This window comes from Dryobates pubescens, unplaced genomic scaffold (genome assembly GCF_014839835.1).
Source record: "Dryobates pubescens isolate bDryPub1 unplaced genomic scaffold, bDryPub1.pri scaffold_99_arrow_ctg1, whole genome shotgun sequence".
NCBI lineage: Eukaryota > Metazoa > Chordata > Aves > Piciformes > Picidae > Dryobates > Dryobates pubescens.
This window is the reverse complement of record NW_026530817.1, coordinates 1-20,374: the sequence shown is the minus strand read 5'-3', so window position 1 is coordinate 20,374 and position 20,374 is coordinate 1. Positions and strand designations below refer to the sequence as shown.

The 20,374-nt window shown below is 64.3% G+C and overlaps 1 protein-coding gene across 1 annotated transcript; it reads right to left on the bottom strand.

Moving 5' to 3' along the window:
* Positions 1 to 331: 331 nt before the first annotated feature.
* LOC128899880 (electron transfer flavoprotein subunit beta-like) lies at positions 332 to 14,836 on the bottom strand. The gene is made up of 6 exons (XM_054179606.1): positions 14,763 to 14,836; positions 13,866 to 14,024; positions 11,906 to 12,058; positions 9,421 to 9,483; positions 1,517 to 1,675; positions 332 to 508 (listed from the first exon to the last, which is right to left on the bottom strand). Exons 1-6 carry the CDS (start codon positions 14,817 to 14,819, stop codon positions 332 to 334), a joined length of 768 nt encoding a protein of 255 aa, XP_054035581.1. The 5' UTR covers positions 14,820 to 14,836.
* Positions 14,837 to 20,374: the final 5,538 nt, after the last annotated feature.

Here is a 20,374-nt window from a genome sequence, read left to right as displayed (position 1 = left end):
CCCTGCGCGGGGCCGGGGGGCGGGGCGCTGGGGCCGGGCCGGACCCTGGGACGGCCCAGGGAGGGGGCACTGGGGCCGGGGGGCGGGCCCTGCGCGGGGCCGGGGCACTGGGGCCGGGGGGCGGGGCACTGGGGCCGGGGGGCGGGGCACTGGGGCCGGGGGGCGGGCCCTGCGCGGGGCCGGGGGGCGGGGCGCTGGGGCCGGGCCGGGCCCTGGGACGGCCCAGGGAGGGGGCACTGGGGCCGGGCCCCGGGCCGGGGGCGGGCACTGGGGCCGGGCCGGGGGCGGGCCCTGGGCCCTGCCGGTCGCAGCCGGTGGGCGCCGGTTGGGCCTAGATGCGCCCTGCCTGCTTGAGGCCCTGCAGCAGGGCAGGGACGTCCGGCACCTTCTGCCCCCCGCCCCGGGCCGGGGGCTCCTCCAGCTTCAGGATCTTCAGCCGGGGGGGGTCCGGGGGGGTCCCCCCCAGCTCCGCCGCCGCCAGCACCTCCAGAGGCTTCTTCTTGGCCTTCTGCGGGGGGAGGCAACGGGGAGCTCGCTGGGAGCGAGGGGGGACACGGAGGGACCCCGACCCCCACCCCCCAGCCCGCTCACATCCCCTCCCAGTGCCTCCCAGTGCCCCCAGACCCCCTCCCAGTCCCCTTCAATCCCTCCCGGTGCCCCCAGACCCCCTCCCAGTCCCCTTCAATGCCTCCCAGTGCCCCCAGACCCCCTCCCAGTCCCCTTCAATCCCTCCCAGTGCCCCCAGACCCCCTCCCAGTCCCCTTCAATCCCTCCCAGTGCCCCCAGACCCCCTCCCAGTCCCCTTCAATCCCTCCCAGTGCCCCCAGACCCCCTCCCAGCCCCCTTCAATCCCTCCCAGTGCCCCCCAACCCCCCTCCCACCCCTCTAAACCCCCCTCCCAGCCCCCCCACCTCCCTCCCAGTCCCTCCCAGCCCCTCCCCAAACTCCCTCCCAGTGCCTCCCAGTCCCTCCCAACTCCCTCCCAGCCCCCCCCAACTCCCTCCCAGCGCCTCCCAGCCCCCCCCAACTCCCTCCCAGCCCCCCCAACTCCCTCCCAGCGCCTCCCAGCCCCCCCAACTCCCTCCCAGCGCCTCCCAGCCCCCCCAAACTCCCTCCCAGCCCCCCCAACTCCCTCCCAGCCCCCCCCAACTCCCTTCCAGTGCCTCCCAGTCCCCCCCAAACTCCCTCCCAGTGCCTCCCAGTGCCCCTCAACTCCCTCCCAGCCCCCCCCAGCTCCCCCCAACTCCCTTCCAGTGCCTCCCAGCCCACCCAACTCCCTCCCAGCCCCCCCCAGCTCCCCCCAGCTCCCTCCCAGCCCCCCCAAACTCCCTCCCAGCCCCCCCCAAACTCCCTCCCAGTCCCTCCCAGTCTCTCCTAGTCCCTCCCAACTCCCTCCCAGGCCCCCCAACTCCCTCCCAGCGCCTCCCAGCCCCCCCAAACTCCCTCCCAGCCCCCCCCCAACTCCCTCCCGGTGCCTCCCATCCCCCCCCCGGGCGCCCCCCGCCCCGGTGCTCACCATGATGTTGGGCAGGGTGGCGTATCTGGGCTCGTTGAGCCGCAGGTCGGCGGTCAGCAGCGCCGGGAGCCGCAGCCGCAGCCGCTCCAGGCCTCCGTCCACCTCCCGCTCCACCAGCACCGCCCCGGGCTCCAGCTCCAGCCGGGAGGCAAAGGTGCCCTGCGCCCAGGGAGCCGCTGGGAGGCCTCCCACCCAGCCCCAGGGGCCCCAGCCCTGCCACCCACTCCATCCCAGTGCATCCCAGTAGCTCCCACTCACCCCAAACCCCTCTCCCACTCCATCCCAGTAGCTCCCAGTCACCCCAACCCCCTCTCCCACTCCATCCCAGTAGCTCCCAGTCACCCCAACCCCCTCTCCCACTCCATCCCAGTGCATCCCAGTAGCTCCCAGTCACCCCAAACCCCTCTCCCACTCCATCCCAGTAGCTCCCAGTGACCCCAAACCCCTCTCCCACTCCATTCCAGTAGCTCCCAGTGACCCCAAACCCCTCTTCCACTCCATCCCAGTGCATCCCAGTAGCTCCCACTCACCCCAAACCCCTCTCCCACTCCATCCCAGTGCATCCCAGTAGCTCCCAGTCACCCCAAACCCCTCTCCCACTCCATCCCAGTAGCTCCCAGTGACCCCAACCCCCTCTCCCACTCCATCCCAGTGCATTCCAGTAGCTCCCAGTCACCCCAAACCCCTCTCCCACTCCATCCCAGTAGCTCCCAGTGACCCCAACCCCCTCTCCCACTCCATCCCAGTAGCTCCCACTCACCCCAAACCCCTCTCCCACTCCATCCCAGTAGCTCCCAGTCACCCCAACCCCCTCTCCCACTCCATCCCAGTGCATCCCAGTAGCTCCCAGTCACCCCAAACCCCTCTCCCACTCCATCCCAGTGCATCCCAGTAGCTCCCAGTCACCCCAAACCCCTCTCCCACTCCATCCCAGTAGCTCCCAGTCACCCCAAACCCCTCTCCCACTCCATCCCAGTAGCTCCCAGTCACCCCAAACCCCTCTCCCACTCCATCCCAGTAGCTCCCAGTCACCCCAAACCCCTCTTCGACTCCATCCCAGTGCATCCCAGTAGCTCCCAGTCACCCCAAACCCCTCTCCCACTCCATCCCAGTAGCTCCCAGTCACCCCAAACCCCTCTCCCAGTCCATCCCAGTGCATCCCAGAAGCTCCCAGTCACCCCAAACCCCTTTCCCACTCCATCCCAGTGCATCCCAGTAGCTCCCACTCACCCCAAACTCCTCTCCCACTCCATCCCAGTGCATCCCAGAAGCTCCCACTCACCCCAAACCCCTCTCCCATTCCATCCCAGTGCATCCCAGAAGCTCCCAGTCACCCCAAACCCCTTTCCCACTCCATCCCAGTGCATCCCAGTAGCTCCCACTCACCCCAAACTCCTCTCCCACTCCATCCCAGTGCATCCCAGAAGCTCCCACTCACCCCAAACCCCTCTCCCACTCCATCCCAGTAGCTCCCAGTCACCCCAAACCCCTCTCCCACTCCATCCCAGTGCATCCCAGTAGCTCCCAGTCACCCCAAACCCCTCTCCCATTCCATCCCAGTAGCTCCCAGTCACCCCAAACCCCTCTCCCATTCCATCCCAGTGCATCCCAGTAGCTCCCAGTCACCCCAAACCCCTCTCCCATTCCATCCCAGTAGCTCCCAGTGACCCCAAACCCCTCTCCCACTCCACCCCAGTAGCTCCCAGTCACCCCAAACCCCTCTCCCACTCCATCCCAGTAGCTCCCAGTCACCCCAAACCCCTCTCCCACTCCATCCCAGTGCATCCCAGTAGCTCCCAGTCACCCCAAACCCCTCTCCCACTCCATCCCAGTAGCTCCCAGTGACCCCAAACCCCTCTCCCACTTCATCCCAGTAGCTCCCAGTCACCCCAAACCCCACTCCCACTCCATTCCAGTAGCTCCCAGTCACCCCAAACCCCTCTCCCAGTGCATCCCAGTAGCTCCCAGTCACCCCAAACCCCTCTCCCACTCCATCCCAGTGCATCCCAGTAGCTCCCACTCACCCCAAACCCTTCTCCCACTCCATCCCAGTGCATCCCAGTAGCTCCCAGTCACCCCAAACCCCTCTCCCACTCCATCCCAGTAGCTCCCAGTCACCCCAACCCCTCTCCCACTCCATCCCAGTGCACCCCAGTAGCTCCCAGTCACCCCAAACCCCTCTCCCACTCCATCCCAGTAGCTCCCAGTCACCCCAAACCCCTCTCCCACTCCATCCCAGTAGCTCCCAGTCACCCCAAACCCCTCTCCCACTCCATCCCAGTGCATCCCAGTAGCTCCCAGTCACCCCAAACCCCTCTCCCACTCATCCCAGTAGCTCCCAGTCACCCCAAACCCCTCTCCCACTCCATCCCAGTAGCTCCCAGTCACCCCAAACCCCTCTCCCACTCCATCCCAGTAGCTCCCAGTCACCCCAAACCCCTCTCCCACTCCATCCCAGTGCATCCCAGTAGCTCCCAGTCACCCCAAACCCCTCTCCCACTCCATCCCAGTAGCTCCCACTACCTCCCAGTGACCCCAAACCCCTCTCCCACTCCATCCCAGTAGCTCCCACTCACCCCAAACCCCTCTCCCACTCCATCCCAGTAGCTCCCACTCACCCCAAACCCCTCTCCCACTCCATCCCAGTGCATCCCAGTAGCTCCCAGTCACCCCAAATCCCTCTCCCACTCCATCCCAGTGCATCCCAGTAGCTCCCAGTCACCCCCAAACCCCTCTCCCACTCCATCCCAGTGCATCCCACTACCTCCCAGTGACCCCAAACCCCTCTCCCACTCCATCCCAGTGCATCCCAGTAGCTCCCAGTCACCCCAACCCCTCTCCCACTCCATCCCAGTAGCTCCCAGTCACCCCAAACCCCTCTCCCACTCCATCCCAGTGCATCCCAGTAGCTCCCAGTCACCCCAAACCCCTCTCCCACTCCATCCCAGTGCATCCCACTACCTCCCAGTGACCCCAAACCCCTCTCCCACTCCATCCCAGTAGCTCCCAGTCACCCCAAACCCCTCTCCCACTCCATCCCAGTAGCTCCCAGTCACCCCAAACCCCTCTCCCACTCCATCCCAGTAGCTCCCAGTCACCCCAAACCCCTCTCCCACTTCATCCCAGTAGCTCCCAGTCACCCCAAACCCCCTCTCCCACTCCATCCCAGTAGCTCCCAGTCACCCCAAACCCCTCTCCCACTTCATCCCAGTAGCTCCCAGTCACCCCAAACCCCTCTCCCACTCCATCCCAGTAGCTCCCAGTCACCCCAAACCCCTCTCCCACTCCATCCCAGTAGCTCCCACTCACCCCAACTCCTCTCCCACTCCATTCCCAGTGCATTCCAGTAGCTCCCAGTCACCCCAAACCCCTCTCCCATTCCATCCCAGTGCATCCCAGTAGCTCCCAGTCACCCCAAACCCCTCTCCCACTCCATCCCAGTAGCTCCCACTCACCCCAAACCCCTCTCCCACTCCATCCCAGTAGCTCCCACTCACCCCAAACTCCTCTCCCACTCCATCCCAGTGCATTCCAGTAGCTCCCAGTCACCCCAAACCCCTCTCCCATTCCATCCCAGTGCATCCCAGTAGCTCCCAGTCACCCCAAACTCCTCTCCCACTCCATCCCAGTAGCTCCCAGTCACCCCAAACCCCTCTCCCACTCCATCCCAGTGCATCCCAGTAGCTCCCAGTCACCCCAAACCCCTCTCCCACTCCATCCCAGTAGCTCCCAGTCACCCCAAACCCCTCTCCCACTCCATCCCAGTAGCTCCCAGTGACCCCAAACCCCTCTCCCACTCCATCCCAGTGCATCCCAGTAGCTCCCAGTGACCCCAAACCCCTCTCCCACTCCATCCCAGTGCATCCCAGTAGCTCCCAGTGACCCCAAACCCCTCTCCCACTCCATCCCAGAAGCTCCCAGTCACCCCAAACCCCTCTCCCACTCCATCCCAGTGCATCCCAGTAGCTCCCAGTCACCCCAAACCCCTCTCCCACTCCATCCCAGTGCATCCCAGTAGCTCCCACTCACCCCAAACCCCTCTCCCACTCCATCCCAGTGCATCCCAGTAGCTCCCACTCACCCCAAACTCCTCTCCCACTCCATCCCAGTGCATCCCAGTAGCTCCCAGTCACCCCAAACCCCTCTCCCACTCCACCCCAGTAGCTCCCAGTCACCCCAAACCCCTCTCCCACTCCATCCCAGTGCATCCCAGTAGCTCCCAGTCACCCCAAACCCCTCTCCCACTCCATCCCAGTAGCTCCCAGTCACCCCAAACCCCTCTCCCACTCCATCCCAGAAGCTCCCAGTCACCCCAAACCCCTCTCCCACTCCATCCCAGTGCATCCCAGTAGCTCCCAGTCACCCCAAACCCCTCTGCCATTCCATCCCAGTAGCTCCCAGTCACCCCAAACCCCTCTCCCACTCCATCCCAGTGCATTCCAGTAGCTCCCAGTCACCCCAAACCCCTCTTCCACTCCATCCCAGTGCATCCCAGTAGCTCCCAGTCACCCCAAACCCCTCTCCCACTCCATCCCAGTGCATTCCAGTAGCTCCCAGTCACCCCAAACCCCTCTCCCACTCCATCCCAGTGCATCCCAGTAGCTCCCAGTCACCCCAACCCCCTCTTCCACTCCATCCCAGTAGCTCCCAGTCACCCCAAACCCCTCTCCCACTCCATCCCAGTAGCTCCCAGTCACCCCAAACCCCTCTCCCACTCCATCCCAGTGCATCCCAGTAGCTCCCAGTCACCCCAAACCCCTCTTCCACTCCATCCCAGTGCATCCCAGTAGCTCCCAGTCACCCCAACCCCCTCTCCCACTCCATCCCAGTGCATCCCAGTAGCTCCCAGTCACCCCAAACCCCTCTCCCATTCCATCCCAGTGCATCCCAGTAGCTCCCAGTGACCCCAAACCCCTCTCCCACTCCATCCCAGTAGCTCCCAGTCACCCCAAACCCCTCTCCCACTCCATCCCAGTAGCTCCCAGTCACCCCAAACCCCTCTCCCACTCCATCCCAGTGCACCCCAGTAGCTCCCAGTCACCCCAAACCCCTCTCCCACTCCATCCCAGTGCATCCCAGTAGCTCCCAGTCACCCCAAACCCCTCTCCCACTCCATCCCAGTAGCTCCCACTCACCCCAAACCCCTCTCCCACTCCATCCCAGTAGCTCCCAGTCACCCCAAACCCCTCTCCAACTCCATCCCAGTAGCTCCCAGTCACCCCAAACCCCTCTCCCACTCCATCCCAGTGCATTCCAGTAGCTCCCACTCACCCCAAACCCCTCTCCCACTCCATCCCAGTGCATCCCAGTAGCTCCCAGTCACCCCAAACCCCTCTCCCACTCCATCCCAGTGCATCCCAGTAGCTCCCAGTCACCCCAAACCCCTCTCCCATTCCATCCCAGTGCATCCCAGTAGCTCCCAGTCACCCCAAACCCCTCTCCCACTCCATCCCAGTGCATCCCAGTAGCTCCCAGTCACCCCAAACCCCTCTCCCACTCCATCCCAGTAGCTCCCAGTCACCCCAAACCCCTCTCCCACTCACTCCCAGTGCATCCCAGAAGCTCCCACTCACCCCAAAACCCTCTCCCAATCCATCCCAGTGCATCCCAGTAGCTCCCAGTCACCCCAAACCCCTCTCCCACTCCATCCCAGTAGCTCCCAGTCACCCCAACCCCCTCTCCCACTCCATCCCAGTAGCTCCCAGTCACCCCAACCCCCTCTCCCACTCCATCCCAGTAGCTCCCAGTCACCCCAAACCCCTCTCCCACTCCATACCAGAAGCTCACAGTCACCCCAAACCCCTCTCCCACTCCATCCCAGTGCATCCCAGTAGCTCCCAGTCACCCCAAACCCCTCTCCCACTCCATCCCAGTAGCTCCCAGTCACCTCAACCCCTCTCCCACTCCATCCCAGTAGCTCCCAGTCACCCCAAACCCCTCTCCCACTCCATCCCAGTAGCTCCCAGTCACCCCAAACCCCTCTCCCACTCCATCCCAGTGCATCCCAGTAGCTTCCAGTGACCCCAAACCCCTCTCCCACTCCATCCCAGTAGCTCCCAGTCACCCCAACCCCCTCTCCCACTCCATCCCAGTGCATCCCAGTAGCTTCCAGTCACCCCAAACCCCTCTCCCACTCCATCCCAGTAGCTCCCAGTCACCCCAAACCCCTCTTCCACTCCATCCCAGTGCATCCCAGTAGCTCCCACTCACCCCAAACCCCTCTCCCACTCCATCCCAGTGCATCCCAGTAGCTCCCAGTCACCCCAAACCCCTCTCCCACTCCATCCCAGTAGCTCCCAGTCACCCCAACCCCCTCTCCCACTCCATCCCAGAAGCTCCCAGTCACCCCAAACCCCTCTCCCACTCCATCCCAGTAGCTCCCAGTCACCCCAAACCCCTCTCCCACTCCATCCCAGTAGCTCCCACTCACCCCAAACCCCTCTCCCACTCCATCCCAGTAGCTCCCAGTCACCCCAAACCCCTCTCCCACTCCATCCCAGTAGCTCCCAGTCACCCCAAACCCCTCTCCCACTCCATCCCAGTAGCTCCCAGTCACCCCAAACCCCTCTCCCACTCCATCCCAGTAGCTCCCAGTCACCCCAAACCCCTCTTCCACTCCATCCCAGTGCATCCCAGTAGCTCCCAGTCACCCCAAACCCCTCTTCCACTCCATCCCAGTAGCTCCCAGTCACCCCAAACCCCTCTCCCACTCCATCCCAGTGCATCCCAGTAGCTCCCACTCACCCCAAACTCCTCTCCCACTCCATCCCAGTAGCTCCCAGTCACCCCAAACCCCTCTCCCACTCCATCCCAGTGCATCCCAGTAGCTCCCAGTCACCCCAAACCCCTCTCCCACTCCATCCCAGTGCATCCCAGTAGCTCCCAGTCACCCCAAACCCCTCTCCCACTCCATCCCAGTAGCTCCCAGTCACCCCAAACCCCTCTCCCACTCCATCCCAGTGCATCCCAGTAGCTCCCAGTCACCCCAAACCCCTCTCCCACTCCATCCCAGTAGCTCCCAGTCACCCCAACCCCCTCTCCCACTCCATCCCAGTAGCTCCCAGTCACCCCAAACCCCTCTCCCAGTGCATCCCAGTAGCTCCCAGTCACCCCAACCCCCTCTCCCACTCCATCCCAGTAGCTCCCAGTCACCCCAAACCCCTCTCCCACTCCCTCCCAGTAGCTCCCAGTCACCCCAAACCCCTCTCCCAGTCCATCCCAGTGCATCCCAGAAGCTCCCAGTCACCCCAAACCCCTTTCCCACTCCATCCCAGTGCATCCCAGTAGCTCCCAGTCACCCCAAACCCCTCTCCCACTCCATCCCAGTAGCTCCCAGTCACCCCAAAACCCCTCTCCCACTCCATCCCAGTAGCTCCCAGTCACCCCAAACCCCTCTCCCAGTCCACCCCAGTAGCTCCCAGGAACTCCCAGTGCCCCACAAGTCTCTCTCCCAGTAACTCCCAGTATTGCTCCTCCATCCGTTCCCACCCTCTTCTGCACCCTCTCCATCCCAATGCGCACTGGGAACCTCCCAGTAAGCCTTGGGGCCCTCCCAGTTCCAAACTGGAATCCCCTCCGTAACGCCCAGAGCCTCCCGGTACGAACTGCAGCCCCTCCCAGTAAGCCCCGCTCCTCCCCCAGCCCACGCCGCGCCTCCACCGGGGGGAATAAATCCCATGAGCCACCGGGGCAGGTGGGGGGAATACATCCCATCACCCCCCGCGCTTGCGGGGATATAACCCATGATGCAACGCGGCGGGGGTGGGGGACTATATCCCATAGTCCCCTTCGGCAGGGCGGGGAGAAGCCACTGGCCTCTGCGGCGGGGCGGGTCTATCCCATGGTGCCCCGCGCCGGCAAGGGCGGGGGAGTATATCCCATGGTGCCCCGCGGCCCAGCCTCACCTGCGGCCAGTCCAACATGGCGGCCAGCATCTGCCCGGTCTGGTTGCAGTCGTCATCGATCGCCTGCAGAACACAGGGAAAAGGGGCGGGGGGAGTGGGCACCTACAGGGCACGCAGAGGGCACCCCCACCCCCGGCACCCTGGAGGGGACCAGGAACCTACAGCGAACCAACAGGGTCCTGGGGGGAAGGTCTATATAGGGACCTGTAAGGATCCATAGGGCTTTGCAGGGGCTCCATAGGGGCTGCTGCGGGGCTCTATAGACTCCATAGGGAATGCAGGGGCTCCATGGGGTCTCTACAGGGGTCCATAGGGGCTGCTGCGGGGCTCTATAGATTCCATAGGGAATGCAGGGGCTCCATGGGGTCTCTACAGGGGTCCATGGTGTCCCCATAAGGCTCTATGGGGCTGCTGCGGGGCTCTATAGACTCCATAGGGAATGCAGGGGCTCCATGGGGTCTCTACAGGGGTCCATAGGGGCTGCTGCGGGGCTCTATAGATTCCATAGGGAATGCAGGGGCTCCATGGGGTCTCTACAGGGGTCCATGGTGTCCCCATAAGGCTCTATGGGGCTGCTGCGGGGCTCTATAGACTCCATAGGGAATGCAGGGGCTCCATGGGGTCTCTACAGGGGTCCATAGGGGCTGCTGCGGGGCTCTATAGATTCCATAGGGAATGCAGGGGCTCCATGGGGTCTCTATAAGGGGTCCATAGGGGCTGCTGCGAGGCTCTATAGATTCCATAGGGAATGCAGGGGCTCCATGGGGTCTCTATAAGGGGTCCATAGGGGCTGCTGCGAGGCTCTATAGATTCCATAGGGAATGCAGGGGCTCCATGGGGCCTCTATGGGGCTCCATAGGGTCTCTATGGTGCTCTATAGGATACAAGAGCTCTGTAGAGCTCCATAGGGCTCAATAGGTCTCCATAGAAAGTCATAAGGTCTCTATAGGGCTCCATAGGAAGCCATAGGGTCTCTATGGGGCTCCATAGGAAGCCATAGGGTCTCTACAGGGCTCAGGAGGGTCTCCATAGGGCTCCATAGGAAGCCATAGGGTCCCTATAGGGCTCAGGAGGGTCTCTATAGGGCTCCATAGGAAGCCATAGGGTCTCTATAGGGCTCAGGAGGGTCTCTATAGGGCTCCATAGGAAGCCATGGGGTCTCTATAGGGCTCAGGAGAGTCTCTATAGGGCTCCATAGAAAGCCATAGGGTCTCTATAGGGCTCAGGAGGGTCTCTATGGGGCTCCATAGGAAGCCCTAGGGTCTCTATAGGGCTCAGGAGAGTCTCTATAGGGCTCCATAGGAAGCCATAGGGTCTCTATAGGGCTCAGGAGGGTCTCTATGGGGCTCCATAGAAAGCCATAGGGTCTCTACAGGGCTCAGGAGGGTCTCCATAGGGCTCCATAGGAAGCCATAGAGTCTCTATAGGGCTCAGGAGGGTCTCCATAGGGCTCCATAGGAAGCCATAGGGTCTCTATAGGGCTCAGGAGGGTCTCTATAGGGCTCCATAGGAAGCCATAGGGTCTCTATAGGGCTCAGGAGGGTCTCCATAGGGCTCCATAGGAAGCCATAGGGTCTCTATGGGGCTCAGGAGGCTCTCTATGGGGCTCCATAGGAAGCCATAGGGCCTCTACAGGGCTCAGGAGGGTCTCCATAGGAAGCCATAGGGTCTCTATGGGGCTCAGGAGGCTCTCTATGGGGCTCCATAGGAAGCCCTAGGGCCTCTACAGGGCTCAGGAGGGTCTCCATGGGGCTCCATAGGAAGCCATAGGGTCTCTATGGGGCTCAGGAGGCTCTCTATGGGGCTCCATAGGAAGCCCTAGGGCCTCTACAGGGCTCAGGAGGGTCTCCATGGGGCTCCATAGGAAGCCATAGGGTCTCTATGGGGCTCAGGAGGCTCTCTATGGGGCTCCATAGGAAGCCATAGTGTCTCTATGGGGCTCAGGAGGCTCTCTATGGGGCTCCATAGGAAGCCATAGGGTCTCTATGGGGCTCAGGAGGCTCTCTATGGGGCTCCATAGGAAGCCCTAGGGCCTCTACAGGGCTCAGGAGGGTCTCCATAGGGCTCCATAGGAAGCCATAGGGTCTCTATGGGGCGCAGGAGGCTCTCTATGGGGCTCCATAGGAAGCCATAGGGTCTCTATGGGGCTCAGGAGGCTCTCTATGGGGCTCCATAGGAAGCCATAGGGCCTCTACAGGGCTCAGGAGGGTCTCCATGGGGCTCCATAGGAAGCCATAGGGTCTCTATGGGGCTCAGGAGGCTCTCTATGGGGCTCCATAGGAAGCCCTAGGGCCTCTATGGGGCTCAGGAGGGTCTCCATGGGGCTCCACAGGGGTCCTTATGGACCTCTAGTGTCTCCAGAGCGCCCCCCAGGGCTCTCTGGCCTATCCCTCAGGCTCTACGTTCTGCCCATAGGGGCCCCCAGGGCTGTGCCTAGGGTGCCCCCAGGCCCTCCCCAGCGCCCCCCCCAGGCCCCCTCACTCACCTGCTTGCCCAGCAGCACCAGCTGGGGCTGCAGCTTGCGGGCCAGGGCCGCCAGGGCCGCGGCCACCTCGCGGGGCCCCGGGGCCTGCCCCTCGCCCACCTCCAGCAGCACCGCCCGGTCGGCCCCCACGGCCAGCGCCGTGCGCAGCGTCTCCTGCAGGCCACGGGCCGTCAGTGCAGCCGGGGCTGCGCCACCTCCCCCCCCCAGCCGCCAGCAGGGGGCCCCCGCGGGCCGCAGCGCCCCCGCACCGGCGCCAGCAGACCCCGGAGCCGCCAGAGCTGACCCCCAAGCCCCTCCAGAAGGCCTCCCCACCCCCTCCCCAATAGAGCAGAGCCTCAACCCCTAGAGATGACCACCCCAACCCTTCTATAGAGGACCCCCAACCCCTTCTAGAGGACCCCCAACCTCCTATAGAGGACCCCCAACCTCCTATAGAGGACCCCCAACCCCCTATAGAGGACCTGAGCCCCCTATAGAAGACCCCAAGCCCCCTATAGAGGACTCCAAGACCCATATATATGGCCCCAAACCCCCTATAGAAGACCCCAAGCCCCCTATAGAGGACTCCAAGACCCATATATATGGCCCCAAACCCCCTATAGAAGACCCCAAGCCCCCTATAGAGGACTCCAAGACCCATATATATGGCCCCAAACCCCCTATAGAAGACCCCAAGCCCCCTATAGAGGACCCCCAACCTCCTATAGAAGACCCCAAGCCCCCTATAGAGGACCCCCAACCTCCTATAGAGTACCCCCAACCTCCTATAGAAGACCCCAATCCCCCTATAGAGGATCCCCAAGCCCCTATAGAGGACCCCCAAGCCCCCTACAGAAGACCCCAAGCCCTCTACAGAGGACCCCCAACCTCCTATAGAGGACTCCAAGCCCCATATAGATGGCCCCCAACCCGCTAGAGAAGACCCCAAGCCCCCTACAGAGGACCCCCAACCTCCTATAGAAGACCCCAAGCCCTCTATAGAGGACCTGAGCCCCCTATAGAGGACCCCCAAGCCCCTATAGAGGACCTGAGCCCCCTACAGAAGACCCCAAGCCCCCTACAGAGGACCTGAGCCCCCTATAGAAGACCCCAAGCCCCCTACAGAGGACCTGAGCCCCCTACAGAGAACCCCCAACCCCCTATAGAAGACCCCAAGCCCCCTATAGAGGATCCCCAACCTCCTATAGAGGACTCCAAGCCCCATATAGATGGCCCCCAAACCCCTATAGAAGACTCCAAGCCCTCTATAGAGAACCTGAGCCCTCTACAGAGGACCCCCAACCCCCTATAGTAGACCCCAAGCCCCCTACAGAGGACCCCCAACCTCCTATAGAAGACCCCAAGCCCCCTACAGAGGACCCCCAACCTCCTATAGAAGACCCCAAGCCCTCTATAGAGGACCTGAGCCCCCTATAGAGGACCCCCAACCCCCTATAGAGGACCCCAAGTCCCCTACAGATGGCCCCCAACCCCCTATAGAGGACCCCAAGCCCCCTGTAGAGGACCCCCAACCCCCTATAGAAGACCCCAAGCCCTCTATAGAGGATCTGAGACCCCTACAAGGGACCCCAACTCTCTATAGAAAACCCTCAACCCCTCTACAGAGGACCTGAACCCCCCATAGGGAACTCCCAACCCCCTCTAGGGGACCCCAAATGTCTATAGGGGACCACTACAGGGGCCACAACCCCTATAGGAGACCCTAATTGCCCCCAGCAGCCCCTCCAGTAGCTCTCAGTCCCCCCAAATCCCCTCCCAGAGCATCCCAGTAGCTCCCAGGACCCCCAGAGCCCTTCCCAGTGCCCCCCAGTAGCTCCCAGTCCCCTCCCAGTGCCTCCCAATCCCCTCCCCCGAGTGGACCCAGGCATGCAGGAGGTGCCCCAAGGGAGGGTACCGAGGACTTTTGGGGGGGGAGGGGGGGGGGGGGGGGGTCCCAGGGTTTGGGGAGGGGGCTCCCAACCTGGCTGGCTTTGGTGCCCACACTGACAGCAATGACCTCGCTGGCTGCCCCCTTCTCCTTCAGCCTCACAGCCTCCTCCAGGGCGATCTCACAGAAGGGGTTCAGGGAGTGCTTCACCCCCTGGGTCTGGACTCCCCCTCCCCCCGCGGCCACCCGCACCTGGGGGGGAGCACAAGAGCTTAGGGGGGGGTCCTGAGGGGTTTGGGGACACCCCCCACACACACATGACCCCATAGAGCCCCCTCCCCCCCAGACTCCCCACGGGAAGGATTTTTGGGGTCTGGGGCAGGTCTCGGGGGTCAGAGAGAGCCCAGGGTGGGAGGGCCCAGGGTCGGGGGGGGGTACCAGGGTCTTGGAGGGGGCCCAGAGGTCTGGAGAGGGTCCCAGGGGCTTGAGGAAGGGCCAGAGGTCTGCGGGGGTCCCAGGGTCTTAGGGAGGGTCCCACAGGTCTTGGGGGTCCCAGGGGCCTGGAGGGGTCCCAGGCTCTTGAGGAGAGTCCCAGAGGCCTGGGGGGGGTTCTCAGGGGCTTAGGGAGGGTCTCACAGGTCTTGGGGTTCCCAGGAGCCTGGAGGAAGGCCCAGAGGTCGGCGGGGGTCCCAGGGTCTTAAGGGGGGGGCCCAGAGGCCTGGGGGGGAGGGGTCTCAGGGGTTTAGGGAGGGTCCCACAGGTATTGGGGGTCCCAGGGGCCTGGGGGGGGGGACCCAGGCCCTGCGCGTGTCCCAGGCCTTTGGGGGCGTCCCAAGGCCCAGGGGTTAAGGCGACTTTTGGGGGGGGGTAAGGGGGGGGACGACCCGCCGTGGGGAGGAAGGGCTCCCGGGCAGGGGTCCCGCGGGCCCGGGGGTGACGGCAGGGGTCGGGGGGGTCCCCGGGGGCGCCCCGGCCCGGCGCCGGCCGCACCTTCACGGCGTAGTCAATGACCCTCTTCACCCCCACCAGCACCCGCAGCGCCGCCATGGCCGCCACCCGCGCACGCTGCGTCACCACGCCGCGTCGCTGCGTCGCTGCGTCACTGCGTCACGCCGCGTCGCACCCCCCTCCCCCCGTCCCCGCCCGCCTCGCTATCGCTTGCACACGGCCCGAGGGCGGCGCAGGCCGCACCGCGCGGGCGCGCGGGCCACGCCTCCTCGGCGCTAAGCCCCGCCCCCCGGGCTGTTTGGCCAATAGGCAGGAGAGGGGGCGTGGCTAAGGGGGACACGCGGCGAGGCGCTGGGTGCCGAAGGGGACCCAAGAGGGAGGGGGTTGGGAGCGCTGGGAGCGACTGGGGGGGACTGGGAGGGCACTGGGGTGAACTGGGCTGTACTGGGAGGGCACTGGGAGGGCACTGGGAGGGCACTGGGGTGAACTGGGCTGTACTGGGAGGGCACTGGGAGGGCACTGGGGTGAACTGGGCCGTACTGGGAGGGCACTGGGGTGAACTGGGCTGTACTGGGAGGGCACTGGGGAGAGCTGGGCCATACTGGGAGGGCACTGGGGTGAACTGGGCCGTACTGGGAGGGCACTGGGGTGAACTGGACTGTACTGGGAGGGCACTGGGAGGGCACTGGGAGGGCACTGGGGTGAACTGGGCTGTACTGGGAGGGCACTGGGAGGGCACTGGGGTGAACTGGGCCGTACTGGGAGGGCACTGGGGTGAACTGGGCTGTACTGGGAGGGCACTGGGGAGAGCTGGGCCACACTGGGAGGGCACTGGGGTGAACTGGGCCGTACTGGGAGGGCACTGGGGTGAACTGGGCCATACTGGGAGGGCACTGGGAGGGCACTGGGAGGGCACTGGGGTGAACTGGGCCATACTGGGAGGGCACTGGGGTGAACTGAGCCATACTGGGAGGGCACTGGGAGGGCACTGGGGTGAACTGGGAGGGCACTGGGAGGGCACTGGGGTGAACTGGGCCGTACTGGGAGGGCACTGGGGTGAACTGGGCCATATTGGGAGGGCACTGGGAGGGCACTGGGGTGAACTGGGCCATACTGGGAGGGCACTGGGGTGAACTGGACCATACTGGGAGGGCACTGGGGTGAACTGGGCCATACTGGGAGGGCACTGGGAGTGAACTGGACCATACTGGGAGGGCACTGGGATGAACTGGGCCATACTGGGAGGGCACTGGGGTGAACTGGGCCATACTGGGAGGGCACTGGGAGGGCACTGGGGTGAACTGGGAGGGCACTGGGAGGGCACTGGGGTGAACTGGGCCGTACTGGGAGGGCACTGGGGTGAACTGAGCCATACTGGGAGGGCACTGGGAGGGCACTGGGAGGGCACTGGGCCGTACTGGGAGGGCACTGGGAGGGCACTGGGGTGAACTGGGCCATATTGGGAGGGCACTGGGGTGAACTGGGCCATATTGGGAGGGCACTGGGAGGGCACTGGGGTGAACTGGGCCGTACTGGGAGGGCACTGGGGTGAACTGGACCATACTGGGAGGGCACTGGGGTGAACTGGGCCATACTGGGAGGGCACTGGGGTGAACTGGGCCATATTGGGAGGGCACTGGGAGGGCACTGGGGTGAACTGGGCCGTACTGGGAGGGCACTGGGGTGAACTGGGCCATACTGGGAGGGCACTGGGAGTGAACTGGACCATACTGGGAGGGCACTGGGATGAACTGGGCCATACTGGGAGGGCACTGGGGTGAACTGGGCCGTACTGGGAGGGCACTGGGAGGGAACTGGGGTGAACTGGGCCACACTGGGAGGGCACTGGGGTGAACTGGGCCATACTGGGAGGGCACTGGGAGGGAACTGGGGTGAACTGGGCCACACTGGGAGGGCACTGGGGTGAACTGGGCCATACTGGGAGGGCACTGGGGTGAACTGGACCATAATGGGAGGGCACTGGGATGAACTGGGCCATACTGGGAGGGCACTGGGGTGAACTGGGCCGTACTGGGAGGGCACTGGGAGGGCACTGGGGTGAACTGGGAGGGCACTGGGGTGAACTGGGCCATACTGGGAGGGCACTGGGGTGAACTGGACCATACTGGGAGGGCACTGGGATGAACTGAGCTGTACTGGGAGGGCACTGGGGTGAACTGGGCCATACTGGGAGGGCACTGGGGTGAACTGGGCCGTACTGGGAGGGCACTGGGGTGAACTGGGCCATACTGGGAGGGCACTGGGATGAACTGAGCTGTACTGGGAGGGCACTGGGGTGAACTGGGCCATACTGGGAGGGCACTGGGGTGAACTGGGCCGTACTGGGAGGGCACTGGGAGGGCACTGGGGTGAACTGGGCCATACTGGGAGGGCACTGGGATGAACTGAGCTGTACTGGGAGGGCACTGGGGTGAACTGGACCGTACTGGGAGGGCACTGGGAGGGAACTGGGGTGAACTGGGCCATACTGGGAGGGCACTGGGAGGGCACTGGGGTGAACTGGGCCATACTGGGAGGGCACTGGGAGGGCACTGGGGTGAACTGGGCCATACTGGGAGGGCACTGGGATGAACTGGGCCATACTGGGAGGGCACTGGGAGGGCACTGGGGTGAACTGGGCCATACTGGGAGGGCACTGGGATGAACTGGGCCATACTGGGAGGGCACTGGGAGGGCACTGGGGTGAACTGGGCCATACTGGGAGGGCACTGGGGTGAACTGAGCCATACTGGGAGGGCACTGGGGTGAACTGGACCATACTGGGAGGGCACTGGGATGAACTGGGCCATACTGGGAGGGCACTGGGGTGAACTGGACCATACTGGGAGGGCACTGGGATGAACTGAGCCATACTGGGAGGGCACTGGGAGGGCACTGGGGTGAACTGGGCCATACTGGGAGGGCACTGGGATGAACTGGGCCATACTGGGAGGGCACTGGGAGGGCACTGGGGTGAACTGGGCCATACTGGGAGGGCACTGGGGTGAACTGAGCCATACTGGGAGGGCACTGGGGTGAACTGGGCCATACTGGGAGGGCACTGGGGTGAACTGGACCATACTGGGAGGGCACTGGGATGAACTGGGCCATACTGGGAGGGCACTGGGGTGAACTGGACCATACTGGGAGGGCACTGGGGTGAACTGGGCCATACTGGGACGGCACTGGGGTGAACTGGACCGTACTGGGAGGGCACTGGGAGGGCACTGGGGTGAACTGGGCCATACTGGGAGGGCACTGGGAGGGCACTGGGATGAACTGAGCCCTACTGGGAGGGCACTGGGATGAACTGGGCCATACTGGGAGGGCACTGGGGTGAACTGGGCCATGCTGGGAGGGCACTGGGGTGAACTGGGCCACACTGGGAGGGCACTGGGAGGGCACTGGGGTGAACTGGGCCATACTGGGAGGGCACTGGGGTGAACTGGGCCATACTGGGAGGGCACTGGGGTGAACTGGGCCGTACTGGGAGGGCACTGGGATGAACTGGGCCATACTGGGAGGGCACTGGGAGGGCACTGGGGTGAACTGAGCCATACTGGGAGGGCACTGGGATGAACTGGGCCATACTGGGAGGGCACTGGGAGGGCACTGGGGTGAACTGGGCCATACTGCGAGGGCACTGGGATGAACTGGGCCATACTGGGAGGGCACTGGGGTGAACTGGGCCATACTGGGAGGGCACTGGGGTGAACTGGGCCGTACTGGGAGGGCACTGGGGTGAACTGGGCCGTACTGGGAGGGCACTGGGATGAACTGGGCCGTACTGGGAGGGCACTGGGGTGAACTGGGCCACACTGGGAGGGCACTGGGGTGAACTGGGCCATACTGGGAGGGCACTGGGGTGAACTGGGCCGTACTGGGAGGGCACTGGGGTGAACTGGGCCGTACTGGGAGGGCACTGGGCCGTACTGGGAGGGCACTGGGGTGAACTGGGCCATACTGGGAGGGTACTGGGGTGAACTGGGCCATACTGGGAGGGCACTGGGGTGAACTGGGCCGTACTGGGAGGGCACTGGGGTGAACTGGGCCATACTGGGAGGGCACTGGGGTGAACTGGGCCATACTGGGAGGGTACTGGGGTGAACTGGGCCATACTGGGAGGGCACTGGGGTGAACTGGACCATACTGGGAGGGCACTGGGGTGAACTGGACCGTACTGGGAGGGCACTGGGATGAACTGGGCCGTACTGGGAGGGCACTGGGGTGAACTGGACCGTACTGGGAGGGCACTGGGGTGAACTGGGCCATACTGGGAGGGCACTGGGAGGGCACTGGGATGAACTGGGCCATACTGGGAGGGCACTGGGAGGGCACTGGGGTGAACTGGGCCATACTGGGAGGGCACTGGGATGAACTGGGCCATACTGGGAGGGCACTGGGAGGGCACTGGGGTGAACTGGGCCATACTGGGAGGGCACTGGGATGAACTGGGCCATACTGGGAGGGCACTGGGAGGGCATTGGGGTGAACTGGGCCATACTGGGAGGGCACTGGGGAGAACTGGGCCATACTGGGAGGGCACTGGGGTGAACTGGGCTGTACTGGGAGGGCACTGGGGTGGACTGGGCTGTACTGGGAGGGCACTGGGGTGAACTGGACCGTACTGGGAGGGCACTGGGAGGGCACTGGGGTGAACTGGGCCATACTGGGAGGGCACTGGGGTGAACTGGGCCATACTGGGAGGGCACTGGGGTGAACTGGGCCATACTGGGAGGGCACTGGGAGGGCACTGGGATGAACTGGGCCATACTGGGAGGGCACTGGGGTGAACTGGGCCATACTGGGAGGGCACCAGAAGGGCACTGAGCTGAACTGGGAGCCACTGGGGGAGGGGGTCCTCTTCTCCCCGCTTCCCCCCCCTCCCCTTCCCCCCCCAGCCCACACCAGTATAAACCAGTCCAAACCAGTATAAAACGGCATTTTATTACCATTAAAGCAGCACAAACCCCGGGGGGGGGAGGGGGAATAAATAGGGGGGGCGGGGGGGGGGTCCCAAGGGGGTCTGGGGGAGGGAGGGGGGAGGGGAAGAGATTGGGGGGGGGGAGGAAATTTGGGGGTCCTGGGGGGGGTTCCAAGGGGGTCTGGGGGAGGGGAAGAGGTTGGGGGGGGGGAGGAAATTTGGGGGTCCTGGGGGGGGTCCCAAGGGGGTCTGGGGGAGGGGGGGGGAGGGGAAGAGATTGGGGGGGGGAGGAAATTTGGGGGTCCTGGGGGGGGTTCCAAGGGGGTCTGGGGGAGGGGAAGAGATTGGGGGGGGAGGAAATTTGGGGGTCCTGGGGGGGGGCCCCAAGGGGGTCTGGGGGAGGAGGGGGGGGAGGGGAAGAGATTGGGGGGGGAGGAAATTTGGGGGTCCTGGGGGGGGGTCCCAAGGGGGTCTGGGGGAGGGGAAGAGATTGGGGGGGGAGGAAATTTGGGGGTCCTGGGGGGGGGGCCCCAAGGGGGTCTGGGGGAGGAGGGGGGGAGGGGAAGAGATTGGGGGGGGAGGAAATTTGGGGGTCCTGGGGGGGGTCCCAAGGGGGTCTGGGGGAGGGGAAGAGATTGGGGGGGGGGAGGAAATTTGGGGGTCCTGGGGGGGGGGTACAAGGGGGTTGAGGGGGGTCCTGGTGCGAGGGGGGGAGGGGGGTACTGGGGGG

Coding starts and splice junctions, on each gene's coding strand:
- LOC128899880 (XM_054179606.1), bottom strand. CDS start 14,819: ATGGCGGCGCTGCGGGTGCTGGTGGGGGTGAAGAGGGTCATTGACTAC. Junction 1,676..9,420: donor CCATGTTGGACTGGCCGCAG/GTGAGGCTGGGC, acceptor CCCTGGGCGCAG/GGCACCTTTGCCTCCCGGCT. Junction 509..1,516: donor CCACCCTGCCCAACATCATG/GTGAGCACCGGG, acceptor CTCCCCCCGCAG/AAGGCCAAGAAGAAGCCTCT.